Source organism: Hydra vulgaris, chromosome 10 (genome assembly GCF_038396675.1).
Source record: "Hydra vulgaris chromosome 10, alternate assembly HydraT2T_AEP".
In the NCBI taxonomy this organism is placed as follows: Eukaryota; Metazoa; Cnidaria; class Hydrozoa; order Anthoathecata; family Hydridae; genus Hydra; species Hydra vulgaris.
In genome coordinates this window covers 14,980,121-14,997,758 of record NC_088929.1, presented here as the reverse complement: position 1 = coordinate 14,997,758, position 17,638 = coordinate 14,980,121, and the positions used below count along the sequence as shown (strand labels likewise).

The window sequence follows — 17,638 nt, the reverse complement described above, 5'->3', positions numbered from 1 at the left end:
TAAACATTTTTGAGATTTAAATAAAGATTTTCAAAATATTTTATTTCTTCAATATATTATAACGGAGAATATCAACGATTTGTGTAACTATACACAGCGTAGTATATGTATAAACAACTTATAAATAACTCTAAATGTGAAATTTTATTAAATACTAAATTTGGAATGGAAGCAACAAGTTTTTCATTTCAAATTGCAACGAACTTGTTTTTACTTTAAAAATCAGTTTTACCTTACATACATTTTAGTTAAATGGAAACTTTATGTTATTTGTTATTTTGAAAACATTTTTTTATTATATGCCTTAAATTATTATTTTAAATTGCAACATCAAATGATTTTTAGATACTAAGTAAAATTCGTACCACAAACTGCAAACTGCAAATCGGTGCTTAAAAACATTTTTTGCGCATCACATGTGATCTTATTGGTAATTGGTGATGCAGCCGTTTTCGACAAAAATCGGCTCCAATCAAAGCCATCAATCGGTGTAGGCACATTTATTTTTTCATATTCTTATTGTCGGCTAATGTATGTACATTTAAAAATATACAAAAAGTTATTATACGTATTTATTTATCTATATAAATGAAGAAAATGTTTATGGTATATGTTTGTTTTTTTTCAGTAAAAAAGTTTGCATTTTACCAGGTCAGAGTTCACGGTTTACATTTTATTATTTAATTTAACAACTGCGTTCTATTATTTAATTTTTAGCGCGATTCTGATATTATTATTAGTTTAATTACCTACTGTAATTACCTACTGTAAATTTTTTTACAAGGCAAGAGTACAATATAATGTATATACATATATATATATATATATATATATATATATATATATATATATATATATATATATATATATATATATATATATATATATATATATATATATATATATCAAAGAAATATTGTAAAAAAAATAAAGAAAAAGAGATCATTTTGGAATAAATTCTTTTTGAATTTGTTTGAATGTTTTTCTGTTCTTTTATATACCACCATTCCATTGAGGATTTCAAAGTTCTCTCAATATCTTTTGAAATTTTATCACTGAAAACTGCAAGGCAGGTTCTCTTTTTTTCTTTCTTAAAGATTTCAAAACTTATTTTATCACTTCGTTTATGACCAAAAATTTTTGCAGAGGTGTATTTAAAGTACCCTTAAATACACGTACTTTATTAATTCCTTAAAAAAGTCTTGTACGAAAGTATTATTGTTGAAAACCATACCTTAACCCTAAGCTTTTGGGTTAGGCTCAGAGTTTGGCTAAGGGTTTGTTTAGTGTATGGCTATCAAATATACATTATCGTTGGGTTCAGGGTTGTAGTATGGTTTTCAATAAATGTTTTGCGTAAAACGTGTCTCGTTTTTTACGGACTAACTAAAAGGGGTGCATAAAACACATGTCCACCAAAATTTTCGATACGTCATTATAAAATTCTTCTTTAGAACGTTTTTACACGTTTTTTAATACTTTAGAACGTTCTAATCTTTAGAACGTTTAGAAGATGTTTTAAAAATGTTTAAAAGACGTTTAGAACGTAACTTTTAAAATCAAATATCCGTTGGGGTAACTAATATAACAGTAAAATATTTTAGTTTTTTGTTTGTTACGGTAACTCTACAAACACCTGGTGGTTTTATCCAAAAATATTATTATCAGAATGGCTTTTAATGAAACGGTTTCTTATTTTAATCTTCATCAAAGACTTTTATAAGTAGAGTAAGATTAAAACTCTTATGATGCAGCGTTCTTACCACTACGCCTCAGCTATGTTAAAGAAACCTATCATGCATTGTATATTCAGGCTAATTTATATTAAATACGATAATAGTTTAATATAATGCAGTAAAAAAGCTTTGCCAAGAGAAAATAATTAGGTTAATTCAAAAACGCATAGGAAAGATTATAAATTTTTTTTTTGGCAAGTTATAAATGTTTTGCAATTACTTAATTGTTTTTATTGGCGAAGTTTATTAAAAAAAAAAAAGTATATATATATATATATATATATATATATATAATATATATATATATATATATATATATATATATATATATATATATATATATATATATGCGTGTGTGTGTATGTATGTATGAATGTATGTATGTATGTATGTATGTATGTATGTATGTATGTATGTATGTATGTATGTATGTATGTATGTATGTATGTATGTATGTATGTATGTATGTATGTATGTATGTATGTATGTATGTATGTATGTATGTATAGACACACACACTAATAGTTGATATAAAAATTTTGGATTTGCAATATAAATGCCAAGACGTTTTTTAAAAAAATACTACGTAAATATCGCTACGTACGCCGCAATTAGAAATTCAATTAATCTAAATTAATTAATAATTAACTTGTTTAGGAAATATGCTGCAAATAAATGCTTTAGGATGTGTATCTATTTCCTAATGATTATTTAAAAAAGTTATCTCTGGGTATAATTTGTTGTGTTTAAAAAAAAGATTTAACCGTGTTTAAAAAGGTAGGTCTTAAAGAATTCTAAATACTTTTTGTATAGCTGATATAAAGAAACCATAATTCTACTCTTAACAAGAATTATTACGAAGGTAATTCTTTTATCTTTATTTTAAAAAAAATAACTTATCGGCTCAACAAAATTTGACTTCCTAATTTATAAAACGTTTGCGTATATTCGTTTTGCGTATAAGGCCTGGATATTAAATTAAGTGAAGCACATCAGTCTTGCAAGTCTTTTTCTTCACTTTACGTACTACTTTGCTTTAACAAATATCAGGTAAAATAAAATCGGTTGGTGATCAAATGCATTTGGTTGGCGATATGCAGATAAACATTTTTTGTTTATTCGTTCTATTTATTTTTTCAAACAAATGCAAGTAAATATTTGCCAATATACTTTTAATTTACTTAAAAAAAACTTGAATTGTAATAACTTTTAACTATTTATTTTAGATATCTTTCAGTTAAAAGTAGTTCATAAATAAAGACAATATATGCAATTACAAATGAAGTGTTACAGACAAATAGCAATTCATATCTTTTTGCAAGCAGTTTTAGGTAAATACTTTGTGTGTGTGTGTGTGTGTTTGTGTGTGTGTGTGTGTGTGTGTGTGCGTGTGTGTGTGTGTGTGTGTGTTTATACATATATATATATATATATATATATATATATATATATATATATATATATATATATATATATATATATATATATATATAAATATATATATACATATATAATTCAACGGAAATGAATAATTGAAAGATACATGTCTATTGGAAACAACATTCCAAAATGACACTTGAAGTGTTTCCTTTTTTAAAACATCTTAAGGAGTTTCGTATGTACCAAGGATAAACAGAAAAAACTTCCATTAACAAAAACCAAAAGAACAAACGTTAGATAAAAACTTTAATTTTCTTTTTCAGTAAATTTTGCATAAGAAAAAGTTTAAACAACCTTGTGTTTGCATATTTAACAAAAAATATTTCATCTATGTTAATATTTTGTTGTCTAGTTGGCGGCATTTTTAAAAAGGGTATTACTAAGTATTATAATATTAAAGTTACAAAATTATATTTTTAAATTTACATTCTAATACATTTATTATTATTTTATTATAACTAATGTACTTTTAAGACTTCCGCTTTTTATGATTTTTTTTAATTCTGTCTATTTAAGGGTAGAAAGTTTTTAAAGTTTATAAGAAAAGTTTTGCTATTTCGGCTTCCTATCGCCATTAAAAGATGGTAGCGAAGGATATGTTCTAAAGTTATTTGTTTTGTTAAAGACGGATGCGTCTGGTTTTTTAAAATTTTAATTATAGTTAATGCTAAACACTATTTAATGCATTTTAATTTTTCAATTAAAATAAATTAAAAACTCATGCTGTTAAACTTAAGTCGATGTTACACACAGATCTTATTACTTAAGATATATAGAGACAAAGGTGTATAAAAACTCTCCCAACCTCTTCCTATTTTGCTCAACCCTTTCTATTATTTAAAAATAGAACATTTAAAAAAAAAAATTATATAAACAAATGCTTTTTTTCTAAATGTTATTTAAAAGAACTTTAAATTTTAAAAAAAAAAATTATTTTTTAGGATCGATTTCTCTAGTTATCAGCGACGCACCAAACGCTCTGGAAAACAGAAAATTTTTGTTAAAAAGTAACTTTTATTTTACAAAAGAAATGAACCGAATAATTTTCCACATGCCGCATGCCACAGTCTGTAAAATAATACAAACAGTAACCAAAGAACACAATATTGGTTATTCTTTATATTATAGTAGGAATTATATGCAAAAAGCTTGGAATATTTGCGCTGAAACAACGATAAATGTCAAAATGCCAGCTACCCCTGAAAATTTTAATGTAATACTTGTGAAGGTATACAATCTTCTTCCAATAAGCTTTCAATGCAATATTTTAAACTTAATTATATCTCAATTGAGCGGTTTAAAAGATAATAAATGCGAAAATGCGTTTCAAATGAGCGATGCTAAAAGAAAAACATATAATGCAGTAATGTATTTAGTTGAAAACGAATTACGAAAGAAATTTTCCATAATGCCAATTTCGTCACAATGCAATCAAATTTTTTCTGGTGCCACCGGAGTGTATGCAGACACTTTAAAGTTTTCATTTTCCAATCTAAAGTCACCAGGAATAGAGTCAACTGAAAATACATTAAGAAGTTTGGTACCAAAGTTGGTTGAAAATTTTTATAAAGAGAACGATATGAGCCTACCAGATATGAGCCCGTTTTGGAAAAGAATGATGAACAGTAAATTTTTTCTTCACTTCAGCAGCTACGAAGAAAATGAGTCTTTTACAGTTAACTTGAAACTCTTTTATGCCTTAAATGGCGAGCCTCCGCAAAGTGCGCATCTTGTTTTGGCTTCAATTTATTCATATGGCATAGAAAAATTTGAAAAGAATATTGAGGCGTCAGTAACGATATCATTTGAAAACAAAAATTTAGACACAAAAGTAAAGTTTGAGAGATTTCCTGATTTCTTGGTAAATTATTTTAACAAAAGTGCTAGTTGCGAGAAATGCATAATCTTAAATAGTATATCGGTATACTCCAACAAATCAATAGACGAAACAATCCAAAAACTGCATCTCATGAATAAGATTACGAAGAATTCATGTCCTGAGCTCTACCGTGAAAGTAACAAAAATGAAAATACTATTTTAAGCAATCAAAAAAGTAATGAGCGACGAAATGGAATATTAACTCCTCAGCAACAAAAAACCGAACAAAGAAATAGCTCAAATCAAACCATTACAAAGATATCAGTCGTAGAAGTGTTTGTTATCATATCGCTTAGTTTTGTATTTATATTTGGGGTGGCATTTCTTGGAACTATGATTGTTTATTTAAAGCGCAAAAGACAGAGAAGAGAATTTGAAAAAGCCATGGACATTGATTTAAAATTATCTAAATCATCCATATCTCAAAACACAGACAGTTTGAACTTAGCCACAACAAAAGAAAGTAACCATACCGACAAATCTGAAAAAGAATCGTTATACTTTCCGACCGAGCAATCATATAACTACAATAAACCTTTGAAATGTTTGGACACATTATCTCAAACATTCGATGAAAACAACTTTTCCCTTAAAAACAATACCGAAAACATTTTTAAAGTTAAATCTAGTTCTTATCTACTTGAGAAACTAGACAAAAATTATAATCAAACAATAAAACACTTTTTAAACCAAAATATAAAAGAAACAGATTTATAACGTTAAAAAAGACAAAGCGTTTTTATAATGTTTATATGTATATACAGATTTAAAACAAAAATTATTTATGAATGTTAGTTTATAACATTACGAAATGACATATTTATACTATTAAGCATTAAGGAAATTCTCCTTTAACTTTGTAAAAATTTATTGGTTTATTGTTTATTTTATAAATCAACTCCACTCCCCCCCCCCCCCCTCCTCCAAAAAAAAATTTGTCAATTTTTTCAACGTCCCACAAAACAACATGCTTTTTGCAGTAAATTTTCACCCTGTGAAATGATATTGAATGACTAACTGTCATTCACAATTATTCCAACTTATTTTAAATTAAAAAAAAAAATTTTTTTGTAATCTTTAGATAATCTTTATTTCTATATAACTACTTGTCTTAATTAACACTAAATTTTTAATTGTCAGCTCGCTTTAATTTTTTGTTGTTTTGTAAATTTATAGACGTTAATTTTTTACATTGATTAAATAAATTTGAACTTAAAAATGCGATAAAATGCTTGAAAAAAAAACTACGGTAAAGTACACTGAAAAAAAACACGATAAAATGCTTAATAAAATATAATAAATTTAAACAAAAATAATGACTTTTCAAAATAATTATTAATAATTCTTTATATTTTATAATATTCCTTTGACAATAGGGAACAATAGCCAAATTAAGTAATTTGTTAGCAATGTTAATTTGTTTAAATTAAAGCTTTTCAATAATGTAACTTAATTAGAACAAGAATTAAAGTACAAATCAAACTTATAAATACAGTTATACAACAAAATAAGTGTTTGTTGATCAATGATGAAATAAGCCTAGTTATTAGTAATCGTCGTTTATTTAAAAATTTCACGTCGTGAGAAAATAACCTTTCGACGTGCGCGCTAGAGTATCTTATCTTTTATCGTCGAAAATTTGTATGTCACGAGAAAATAACCTTTATTACTATTATATATTTTTATGGTATATTAAACACGTTTTATTTATGAATATTATATTTGCCATAATAAAAAGTTGCAACAGTAATTGCGAATCAGCAGATTATTTAGACTGAATATTCGTAACTTTATTTATGAAATTTTTTAGATTCAAAATAAGATCAGTAGTTTTATTTAAAAAGCATCTTATAGCTAAGCATTAATAGAACAAGATAAATGAGACAAAAAACCGATAAACATTAAGTGCAAGTAAAACTAAGAGGAAAGCTAATTATTTATTTAAAATATCTGATGCACATTAAAAAATGGTTGTAATCGTGCAAGTCTAATGATTTTTTTTAATAAATAATTAAGCATTCCATAAAATGATGTGTTCATAATTAAACAAAGATAAATTAAAAAAAAAAACCCCGTCTACATAGAACTGTTTTTGTGTATTCGGAAAAAGGCAAAAGGGAAAAATGTAAACAATACAAATATGACGTGTTTTAAAGGTGTTTACAATAGAACTTTTGTTTTCTAACTTGTTCCTGTCATTTTTTTGTTTTATCTAAAGTTTAAAACGTTTATAAATGGATGATGTAAATTAATATATACTATATAATTTGACAATTGCGCATTACAGTTACATTAAATTCCGTATCGGCAAATTAAGTTTGTGTTTACGATTAGACCCGTTATTTTATTATTTCGGATTACTGTTGGACCTGGTTATTTTAACAGCTCTATTAAAATAACCTGTTAAAAACTATTAAAGTGCAATAAATATTTTTTTCAAAACAGAATTAAAAATAAAAATACTATAAAAATAACCTTAATTGAAACGTTAGTTAAAAAATTAAAAAGCCTAATTGTTAAATTAAATGTTAAAATTGTTTTTTTTAATGTCATTAACATACTAATAAAAACATCTTTTTTAAACATATTATTAGAATTTTATACGTAATAAATTATATTCGTGTTTTTTGTTTTAATAATCTTCAATACCATCCTTTTTGCTACCGACTTCTTTATCTATGAAAAGCCTTATATCAATACCAGTAAAAATTTTATTAACGCCGCAATTTTAAATGTAATCCTTCAAAGCTTGTATGTGGTTTTCATTTTTTGCCGAATTTGACAAAGTGGTATTAGGGTCATCGTCGGAACAATTGTTGAAGTCAAATATTCAAATGAGAACAGTGTTATGTGTTTAGCCAACAGATTAGAATAAAGTCATATTTAAGTTTGTATAAATTTACGCAAAATAAATACTTATATCCGTCGGTTGCTGTGGTTGCTTTGATAACAGACGCAAAGAAAAAAAAAATATTTTTTTTATTAAAGGTTAACGGGATACCGTCTAGTTTTATCATACTGATTTTTTACAATGAGTTTTTAAAACATCAAACTTAAAAACAATGTCCGTATTATTATATGATAAACATAAACATGTAATGTAGATTATTGTGAAGAATAAGTAAAAAAAATGCGTACTAGTATATCTTGTATGAATGCACAATTTATATATACTATGATGATGCTTCAAGTATTATTTGTGTATAATATTTCAAATATTGGCATACCTAAATTTATTTAAATGTTTTAATCTGCAGAAAAATATCACGTGACTTTTCATGCTTCATATATTAAACACAATGCTTAACTGCCAATTCATTTGAAGTACATCCTTGCCTGCAGAACGTGATCTTATCAGGTTTGCTGGGTGGCTTTGTACCTAGGCTAGAATGCTGTATGAGTCTAATTAATTAGTATAGACGTGAACAACCTAACGAGCAGATACTGACAAATACCAACTGGCTCTAGAGAGGCTAACAACAATTTTATTTAGGCAAGATAACAAAAAAATGCCAACAAAGTTTTGTCAAATTCGAATATATTATTAGTTTTTCAAATTCAAATATATCATTAGAGTTGTTATAATTAAGCTATTCCGAAAGTGCAATAATACATAATTTTCAAAAATAAAAACAATTTTTTTTAAAATTATTTAAAATAAAATCTCCTTGTAAAAAACTTTAGGGAAAATGAACTTTTCATTTATCTTGTAAAAAAGAAGTTTTTATCCACAGAAATCTAAAATTAAAATGGAATTTCTGCTTTTTCCAGACAAAATTTTGTGAAATTTGCATCGTTTATCGTGGACCCCACCTTTGGAATATAATTGAATTGCGGAATTTTAATCTACCAACTTTTTTTTGCCTTGCCAAACTCAGCCTCCAAAATGTATTGCTTCACTTGATATACTCAGATATCTTTAATATTAAGAAAATTGTTATTCAACTAGAGTGTCTTTATTTTTGCTTGTTTATAATAGGTTCTGACGACAAAATCTTATGATCTTTTTTTAGATCCTAGCTTATATTCCATTGTTAACAGTTTATGTATGTGTACATCTATACATTTGTTTGTATATATATATATATATATATATATATATATATATATATATATATATATATATATATATATATATAAATATATGTAAATTATGTTAGTGTATTTTACAAATAGAGTGCTCAATGTTCTTAAAGAACAGAGCAATAATTAATTAGTAAAAAACACTTATCTAACTTTTATCTTCGACTCGGAGTTTCACCATCGCTGGATCATCAGGAAGAGTTACTAAATCTCAAAAAAAATTCAATTTATAGAAAAAATATTTTACAGGAAGTTATAAATTATTATAAAAAATTTTTAGTTACTATATTTTTTTGTTAACGGGAAGTTACAGAAAGTAATTATGAAATAATTTTCTTTGGAATGGGGATATAAATATATGTATATATAATTATATACATATATTTATATATATATATATATATTTATACATATATATATATATATATATATATATATATATATATATATATATATATATATATATATATATATATATATATATATATATATATATATATATATATATATATATATATATATATATATGACAATATTGTACCGTGACATTAATGTAAGCAAAAATAACAAAAATTTTTGTTAGCTTTGCTTGCATTAATGTCACGTTATGTTAATAATGTTTTGGATACCAATTTTAAGTAATTTAGAGTAGCAATACTCCAAATATTTTCGGACATAAAAATTACGCACATTCAAATTCAAAAAAAGTTTAATTTCACTGATATTTCAACACGTACTTTTTTTTTATCAAAATTAGTTATTTAGGTACTCCAAGAAATCCACAAAGCACCACGGAATACAATATAACCAGGAAGTTTGCACCTACTTCCCTACCAACAATGCATTTACCTCCATCTCTGAATCCAGAACTCTAACCAGGTGAATGTATTAGTACAGTGGAGAGAATAAATTTAAATGATTGAAACCACTTTTTGAGTGCCTTTACTAAAGTCAGTTGATGATCTTCTAAATCAAGTTCTTCAAGAAGTTTCAAGGACTTCAGTATTTCTTTTGGTTGTTTCGACAATGGCCGGACCGCCTCTATGCGCGCACTCTATCTTGTTTGGGGCGTTTGAAGAAGGTACTGCCCAGTTGCCTCAGTCAAAATTTTCTACAGCGCAAGGGGTTACTTCTAAAAAAGTTTTACAACAATTTGATGTTGCTTAAATAGTTCTTGACTACAGTAAAAGATTCTGCAGAATGAACACCAGCTAGATTGAGACTATGAGCACTGCAAGGCATGAACAAAGCTGGAAGATTTTTCTCAAGAATGATAGCCTGCACTCCTTTGTGTACACCAGACATATTAGTCCTGTTATGATAGCCCTGGCCTCTACAGTTTTTTAAATCGATTCGGCATGATCCAAAAACGTCTATAATCAGCTTTACAATGTCAGAACCCTTTTTTTTTTTTCCAGATTTTCTGCCTTCAGAAAACGCTCTTTTACTACCCATTAGTTGTCAGATCCTAGGCGGACAAATCGAAGAGCAAAAGTAATTTGTTCCGTATGAGATAAGTCTGGAGTTCCATTAACAATAATCTAAAAATAAACGGCTGTGTGGAACTCTTCGATAATAGCAGCAAAAACTGTTCACCACATGCCATAATGAACTCATTCTAAGTTCTCCAGCTCAAATAGTCCGCTTGCATTCTTGTTCCTTGTTTTTGGCGTCAAAAAATTTCTTCTTGATGGAACTGAAGTGTGTTATTGTGCCTCCCCAACAGCTCAAGGGTGGATAAAAAATCACCATTATAATACTCGTCCAACATGTTTGATGAACATGACAAATATGAACATAATATTGAAACAAAGTAAACTACACAAATATGAACATAATATTGAAATAAAGATTACATCTAGATTAATACTCCAAGCAACATTAAAATTATTTTATGAACATAAACTGCTAACACAAAAATTTTATGAACATAAACTGCTAACCTCAAAAATTTAGATTTCTCGCAGCTAAATGGAGAGTGACGTCTAGTGCGCAGCGTAAAATTTCATACCACAAAATGCCTTATTTCTTATTGAGTTTTCAAGTTCTGAATCAATCCCTGTCTAATTTTTCTAGGCTTCAAAAGCTGATTTCCAGACGATAGAGCGATTTCTTTGTTGAACGTACACCGGTGGTTTTTAATCTTTTCTCCTAGCTTTCGTCAATTATCTTTTATTCCGCCATTCCACATCAAGAGGAAAAACTGAAATCCAGGGTAAAAATTATGCTTTTTTCCAAAAATAGAGCAGGGAAAATAAAACAAAAGTTTTTGCAGTTCCAGATAAGCCAGTCTCTGTTAATCTTCTTTCTGTTGAGAGAAGTTTCGTAAAAAACGGAGGCAGAAACTTTTTTGTTTGCAGAATTTCTCAGAAAAAGTGTCAATTTTGAGGTTGTCCATTTAGTATGACTAAATCGCGTTCAACTTTGAATGAAACCCTCGTCAACAAAGCGGTTCTTCTCTAACTGCCTTATCACCCAGTTGAATCGCCTCTTGATCCTAAATTAGAAAAAGCATTTGAGAATTGTGGTATGTTTTTAATATCTGCAGATATAAGTTATATGTTTTTAGAATCTACAGATATTAAATAATGTTTTAATATATGCAGGTTTTTCATAAAATAAGAATGCATCCCAAACTCATTTAATTATCATCTTCTTCTTCAGAGACAATTAAAAAATTTGAAGGGGAAGATGGCTTTCTTGAACTCAAAGGTTCATCAACACTGTTGGTGGAATAAAGTTGTATATATAAGATTGTGAATAAAAAAGTAAAGCTTTTAACCTATACCTTGACTACTTGGTCGGACGCAGAGCTATTAGATGTCTTTTTTTTAAAACTTTATTGAAGCCACGCTTTTCCAGCGTACGTTTGTTCTAGAATTTTTTTACAACTTTTTCTACAGCTTTTTTCTAACTTAGGACCCTGAATCATGCTTTCGAAAACTTGACATGAATTTTACTTTAAGATGTGTGTTACTTATTTTTAAATAAAATTAAAAAGTTTTTCATTTGTTTCGAAATCGAAATGAATTTTTTATATAGAATTTAATTCTCAAAAGAATTAAAGAGAAAAAGAATTAAATGCAATTTCACAATATCAAATTAATTGGAATGAATGAATTGAGAAAGAATATAAAAAGTGTTGGAATAAGCAAAAATGTTGTATTACTAGAACCAACAGAACCACAAAAGTAATTACCAAAACACGTAAGAAACAGATGACGCCATCATACTCTGAACCTTGTCAAAAGTGAAATTCCAAAATTGTTTGAAAATGGCGTAAAAATGGCATAAGTTTATACATACGAAAACACTGGGGTGGAATGACAAATAGCTCAAATATAAGGAGCTTGTTACCCTTAATCGAAAAGTTATCCGATGGGGAAATTTAATTGAGGAATTGTTTCTAGAACTTTTTTAAATACAACAACTCATCTAAGATCTATGGAATTGCAGCTGCGTCTCATCCTTAAAGATTTTATAGAAGTGGCACAAAAGACTCGGCAGACGCTGACATAACTTTAACATTTGTGGCTGATAATATTTTTGAATTCAAAACACTAAAAGTTGAATACAAACTAATCAGTCAGCAGCCATTTTCGAGTATTTAAGAAATCTATAAAATTTTCTGCATAGTCTAATTGACTTATAAACATTTACTTTGAAAGTTTCAATTTTTACTTTTTTTGCTTCGGTGCAATAAATGCTCATAGCTTCAGCTACAGAGCAGTTATTGCACCGAACTTGTTTTACAAGGTTTTTATTTTGTGGAGAAATCTTTGAAATATTTTTTAATAATATTATATTTAGACTTTTGACGATCATTGAACAGATTTTGATTGGGTAGAGTTGTTTTATAACCGTAGCTCTCTAAATTTTGTTACTTAGTGCAATGTTGTAGACATATGATACCAACAATATACTTTAACAAACAAAATAGATGTTTCTTTAGAATGTCTATCTGTCACAAAACAATATCTGCGAGTTTTCATGAAGTAAACAAGTATTAATGTTTTGTGAAAATCGAACGAGAATCTTACAAAAATAATCTTTATATATTATAATCGATAATATAAACTTGAAGATCGAGAAATAAAAAAAAAGTTCTTTAGGATAATATATCGTAATTAACTATGAATTAAAAATCATACAAAATAGGTTCCGACATGAAGATGAAAATAGAAGTTATATAATTGTTATTAATGAAATATATAAAAATATAAAATGTAAAGATAAAAAATAGTATTGATATTGACGGGAAAAAAAACATACTGAAAATTTTTAGTCCTTGTGTAATAAGGATTACGATGTTAACTAACAATAATAAACAATTCACACCCAGGACGTAATTCAATATTAAGTGTAGTAGCCTCCTTTTCAATCAAGACTTGACAAGGCTAGTTTGTGCTGAAAAGATGGCAGCATCTAAACCAAATATCTCAACTGAGACGCAGTAAGTAATTGATGACAGCAAACTCGGGTGATTATCAGTAACTGAAGGTTATCAAAAAGCTTCCAAATATGGTCAGCTGGATGTGTTTTTGCACTTTGTCATTTCAAAAATGAGAGATGAAATAAAAGGTATGAAAAACATGATGTATGGCCAAAAAATTGAAATACAAAACCTGAAAGAGTAAGTCAAAGCCCAAAAAGTTACTGTCATAAGTGCAACAAACCCATCTACCAAAACGTTTGCAACTGCTTTCATTGAAAACTCAACTGGACAAAAATCAACTCACAATATAGTAATAAACGCTTGCACAACAAAAGAAAAAAGCAGAAGCTTCAATGAAAGTCATAACTACAAGTTTTAACTGTTTTAAAAGTTTTAAATGTCACAACTAAAACAAAAATGACGGTGAAAAAAAAATAGCTGTATCTGGTTTTTTTAATTCAGCCGGAGTCTCACCGGTGTGAATTAAAAAAATGAAGTTATCAAACTTCATCAAACCAAAAACGTCCACCTCAAAAATGATATTCTACTTAATGTTACTCTCAAAAAGCCTAAAGATCAGATAAAATTTTTTTCATTGCTAGGCACTACAGGGAACTGACATAAAGTATAAAAACATCTATGTCAAGGAAAACCGTACACCAGCACAACAAGTCTAGTTCAACAAGCTAAACAAAAAACAAAAATAAAAAAACCACCAAACTAGACAACCTAGTTATCCTCAATCAACCCTTTTGTTATGCCATCCACCGACTGGATTGCACTATCAAACCAACTGACAGTAATAAATCTTCTATCTTAAAATCAACTATCTGCGCTAAACCTAATGAAGAAACAATCAAAGTAATAAAATAACAGCTCAGTGCCTTAAAAATAAAGGCCAATGCTGCTGCCAATAACTAATCGACTATCAGTACCACAAACACCAAAGAGACAACGCCGTCTCAAAACCCGGACTAAACTAGCTCAGCTTAGCTTCCGTTCTTCCAAACCTATTTCTGAACTCAGTCAACTACGCTTCTGGGCAAACAACCCTTATTTGCTAAAAGCTTATGAACTTAGAGCACGTATTGCTAATACTAAAACAAATCAATGCATAAATTATATTCAATCACAAATTGTATTTATTTCAGAAACCTGGTTTATTACTACATTTGCACTTCTGTAGCGGGGTACCATCTCTATCATCAAATGAACGTTAACAAACGTGAAGGAGGAGTAGCGATGAACATTAAAGAAACCATCAAAACAACTGATGTTGAGCAAACACAACTCAACTCTGCCTCCATTGAGCAAAAATGGCTGATCTTCCGAGACAGTAGCGAGTCACTACTGTTAGGTTGTACTTACCGTTCCCGCCTCCCACCCCCACCTCCCATATAACAACTTAAATGTACTAAATCAAATAAATATATCTTTAAAAACTCAATCTCAATCTCTAAAATCACTCGGATATGATTCAATACTGATTTACATGGATTTTAATTTTTGCCACACGCACTAAAAGTATTTAAATGTTGAAAGAAGTGTTTTGACAGTTCAAAGTATGGATGGTAACCATGCTGCAGACATACAATATCAAAGTGTTCTTGATAAAATTTACTTATGCCACTTTATAACTTTTCCATTTTATCGTAATTCTTACAAAGAACAGCCAAAAACCACTCTAGATCTCATCATAACATAACGGAGTATGAAACACTCTCCTTGTACATTGTAGAATATGATTGGTTAAAAAATTTTAACGTTCTTTCAGAGTCAGAAAAATACATTTTGTTTGTTGATAAATACAATGAAGCAGTAAGACTACACATTCCTTTGACAAGCACTAAATTTATGGAAAAGAAAAGACAACTGGGTTACAGATATAGTCATAAAACCATTCATAGTTTACATAAAGCAGCATGAAAGATAACAAAAACATAAATCAAGTTAGCGGTTTTTAAACATAAAAAGGATTTTTTTTTTGTTCTTTTTATTACATTTTAAATAAGCATTTCGTTACAATATCTACAACACAAATATATAGTAATAAAAAACTACATACCCTATGGGCTTTTGTTTTTAAAAGTTACGTTCTAAATGTCTTCTAAACGTTTTTTAAACGTCTTTTAAACGTTCTTTACGTAAGAATGTTTAAAAGATGTGTTAAAGACATTTAAAATACATTTAGAACGTAACTTTTAAAAACAAATGTCCCCTGGGTAGTTATATTATATTATATTATAATAGTATATAGTTATAAAAAAACTATATGCTATCATAAGAGGATCAATTGATTCTAATCCCGAAAAATCAGATATTGTTTATGTTAATGAAATATTAGATGCTCTTAGGTTTTTTTTAGATTAAGTGAAAAAACAAACTCACCTGAAAAAAAAAAAAATCCAATTTCAACTCAAACAGCGAACCCACCTACTAAACCAATTCCAAATACACCCGCGCCAAGCTTATCATCTATATCAACTTCAACCAATCCAATCTCACTTTACCCTGATTATAGCGCACCAATCTTATTTGAATTCTTTGATTCAAATACCCGAAGCTGAGCTCTCGACAATGCTAAAAAATTAAAGAATGACTATTATCATCGTATTATTCTGACATAAGCTCAAATTTAAACTTGAACTATAGATCACTTAATGTTAAATCTTTTTTATCAAATTACTCGCAATCAGTATTAAATTGCTATTATTTAAACGCAACCTCTTTAGACAACAAATGAAACAATTTTAAGCCAAAATAGCATTGCTTGAATATCCGCATTTTACTGCTGTCACAGAGACCTGCTTCACTTCAATCTCTCTGACTCAACTAGACAGTTATTCAGTATATCTACGCAATAGATAACGAAGAGGTGGTGGAGTTGCTATCTGTAATAAAAATGATATCAAATTGTTGGAATGTAGATTTAACAACGACCAAATAAGCAAACAAGTTTGGTGTCAGGTGATTATTGGCTTCGAGCGCATACTCTTTGGCTGTGTCTATCGTCATCACACATCAATCATAAATCTAATATAGTTATTAACAAATCAATTGCGCGTGCAAAGTTGTTAGTCGACAATAGAAAATACACTAACGCTTTAATTGTTAGCGACTTCAATCACAACGATATTATTTGGTCTGATTTAGGAGGCATATTTACAAAAAATAAACAATCAAGACACGATTTTCTTGATCTTGTCAATGACTATTTTTATACGCAATTTGTTCGCGAGCCAACATTTTTAAATAATATTCTTGACCTCGTGCTCTGCGATGATCCAAATTGAATAGATAAAGTCAACGTTGGACCACCCTCAATTGCACACAAAAAAATCACTTACACAATACTCTTTTTTGGGAGTTCAGATTAAAAAATAGGTAAAATCTATTAGCTTCAATAGTATAAGGTACTGTTATAGTAAAGGAAACTACGTTGAAATTACGTTGACTGGGTTAATTTATCTTATGACAAGTCAGCTGGCGAATGTTTCTAACTTTTCCGTTTAGAATAAAATAAACTGTGCAACTTATATATCCCAAAACGTACCACTAGATTTTGTTACAATAAATGTAATCCTAAATGGTTTAACCCTGCAATTAATAAAGCTTGCTCAGTTTGTAAAATTGACCAGGCTTCTTTAATTGTAAATCAAATCTCAAATTGTAAATCCAACCCAATATGGCTCTATTCATATGTAAACAGTCAAAAATATTGTAAAATTGTAATTTGTTCTATTTTTGACTTAAATGGTAATCAACTAGTTGATAAAAATCACTTGCAGAATGTTTCAATTTTCATTTTTCCAAATCGTTTTCTCCCATCACAAGTAACCTAAGCTTACCAGTGTTTTGTATTAGAACTAATGCAATCTGTTTTCCAGACGTCAGCTCCTTATTCTCTCGCAAAAATTTAGAAGCTTTATTATTATCCCTTAATACTTTAAAGGGTACGAGTATTAAAAAGTTGCTCTGCTAGTTTCTGTAGGCCACTTTCACTTATATTTCAGTTATATAAAAAATGCTCCGTAGATTCTGGTCAAGTTCCATCATATTGGAAGC

General features: G+C 28.3%; 1 protein-coding gene across 4 annotated transcripts; it reads left to right on the top strand.

Moving 5' to 3' along the window:
- The first annotated feature begins 343 nt into the window (after positions 1-343).
- Positions 344-5,883, top strand: LOC105846361 (uncharacterized). Of its 4 annotated transcripts, none has more exons than XM_065807340.1 (3): positions 344-490; positions 2,963-3,067; positions 4,118-5,883. In XM_065807340.1, the coding sequence occupies exons 2-3, from the start codon at positions 3,004-3,006 to the stop codon at positions 5,770-5,772; spliced, it is 1,719 nt and encodes a 572-aa protein (XP_065663412.1). In that variant the 5' UTR covers positions 344-490; positions 2,963-3,003; the 3' UTR covers positions 5,773-5,883. The 4 variants fall into 4 exon arrangements, with proteins under 4 accessions (XP_065663412.1, XP_065663410.1, XP_065663411.1 ...); XM_065807338.1 differs by lacking the exon at positions 344-490 and adding an exon at positions 2,673-2,882; XM_065807339.1 differs by lacking the exon at positions 344-490 and adding an exon at positions 2,683-2,786.
- The last annotated feature ends 11,755 nt before the right edge of the window (positions 5,884-17,638 follow it).

Bases quoted from the DNA above. Each gene is read 5' to 3' on its own strand.
- LOC105846361 (XM_065807340.1), top strand. From the start codon at position 3,004: ATGCAATTACAAATGAAGTGTTACAGACAAATAGCAATTCATATCTTT. The intron at 3,068-4,117 runs GTAAATACTTTG...ATTATTTTTTAG, and splicing joins CTTTTTGCAAGCAGTTTTAG to GATCGATTTCTCTAGTTATC.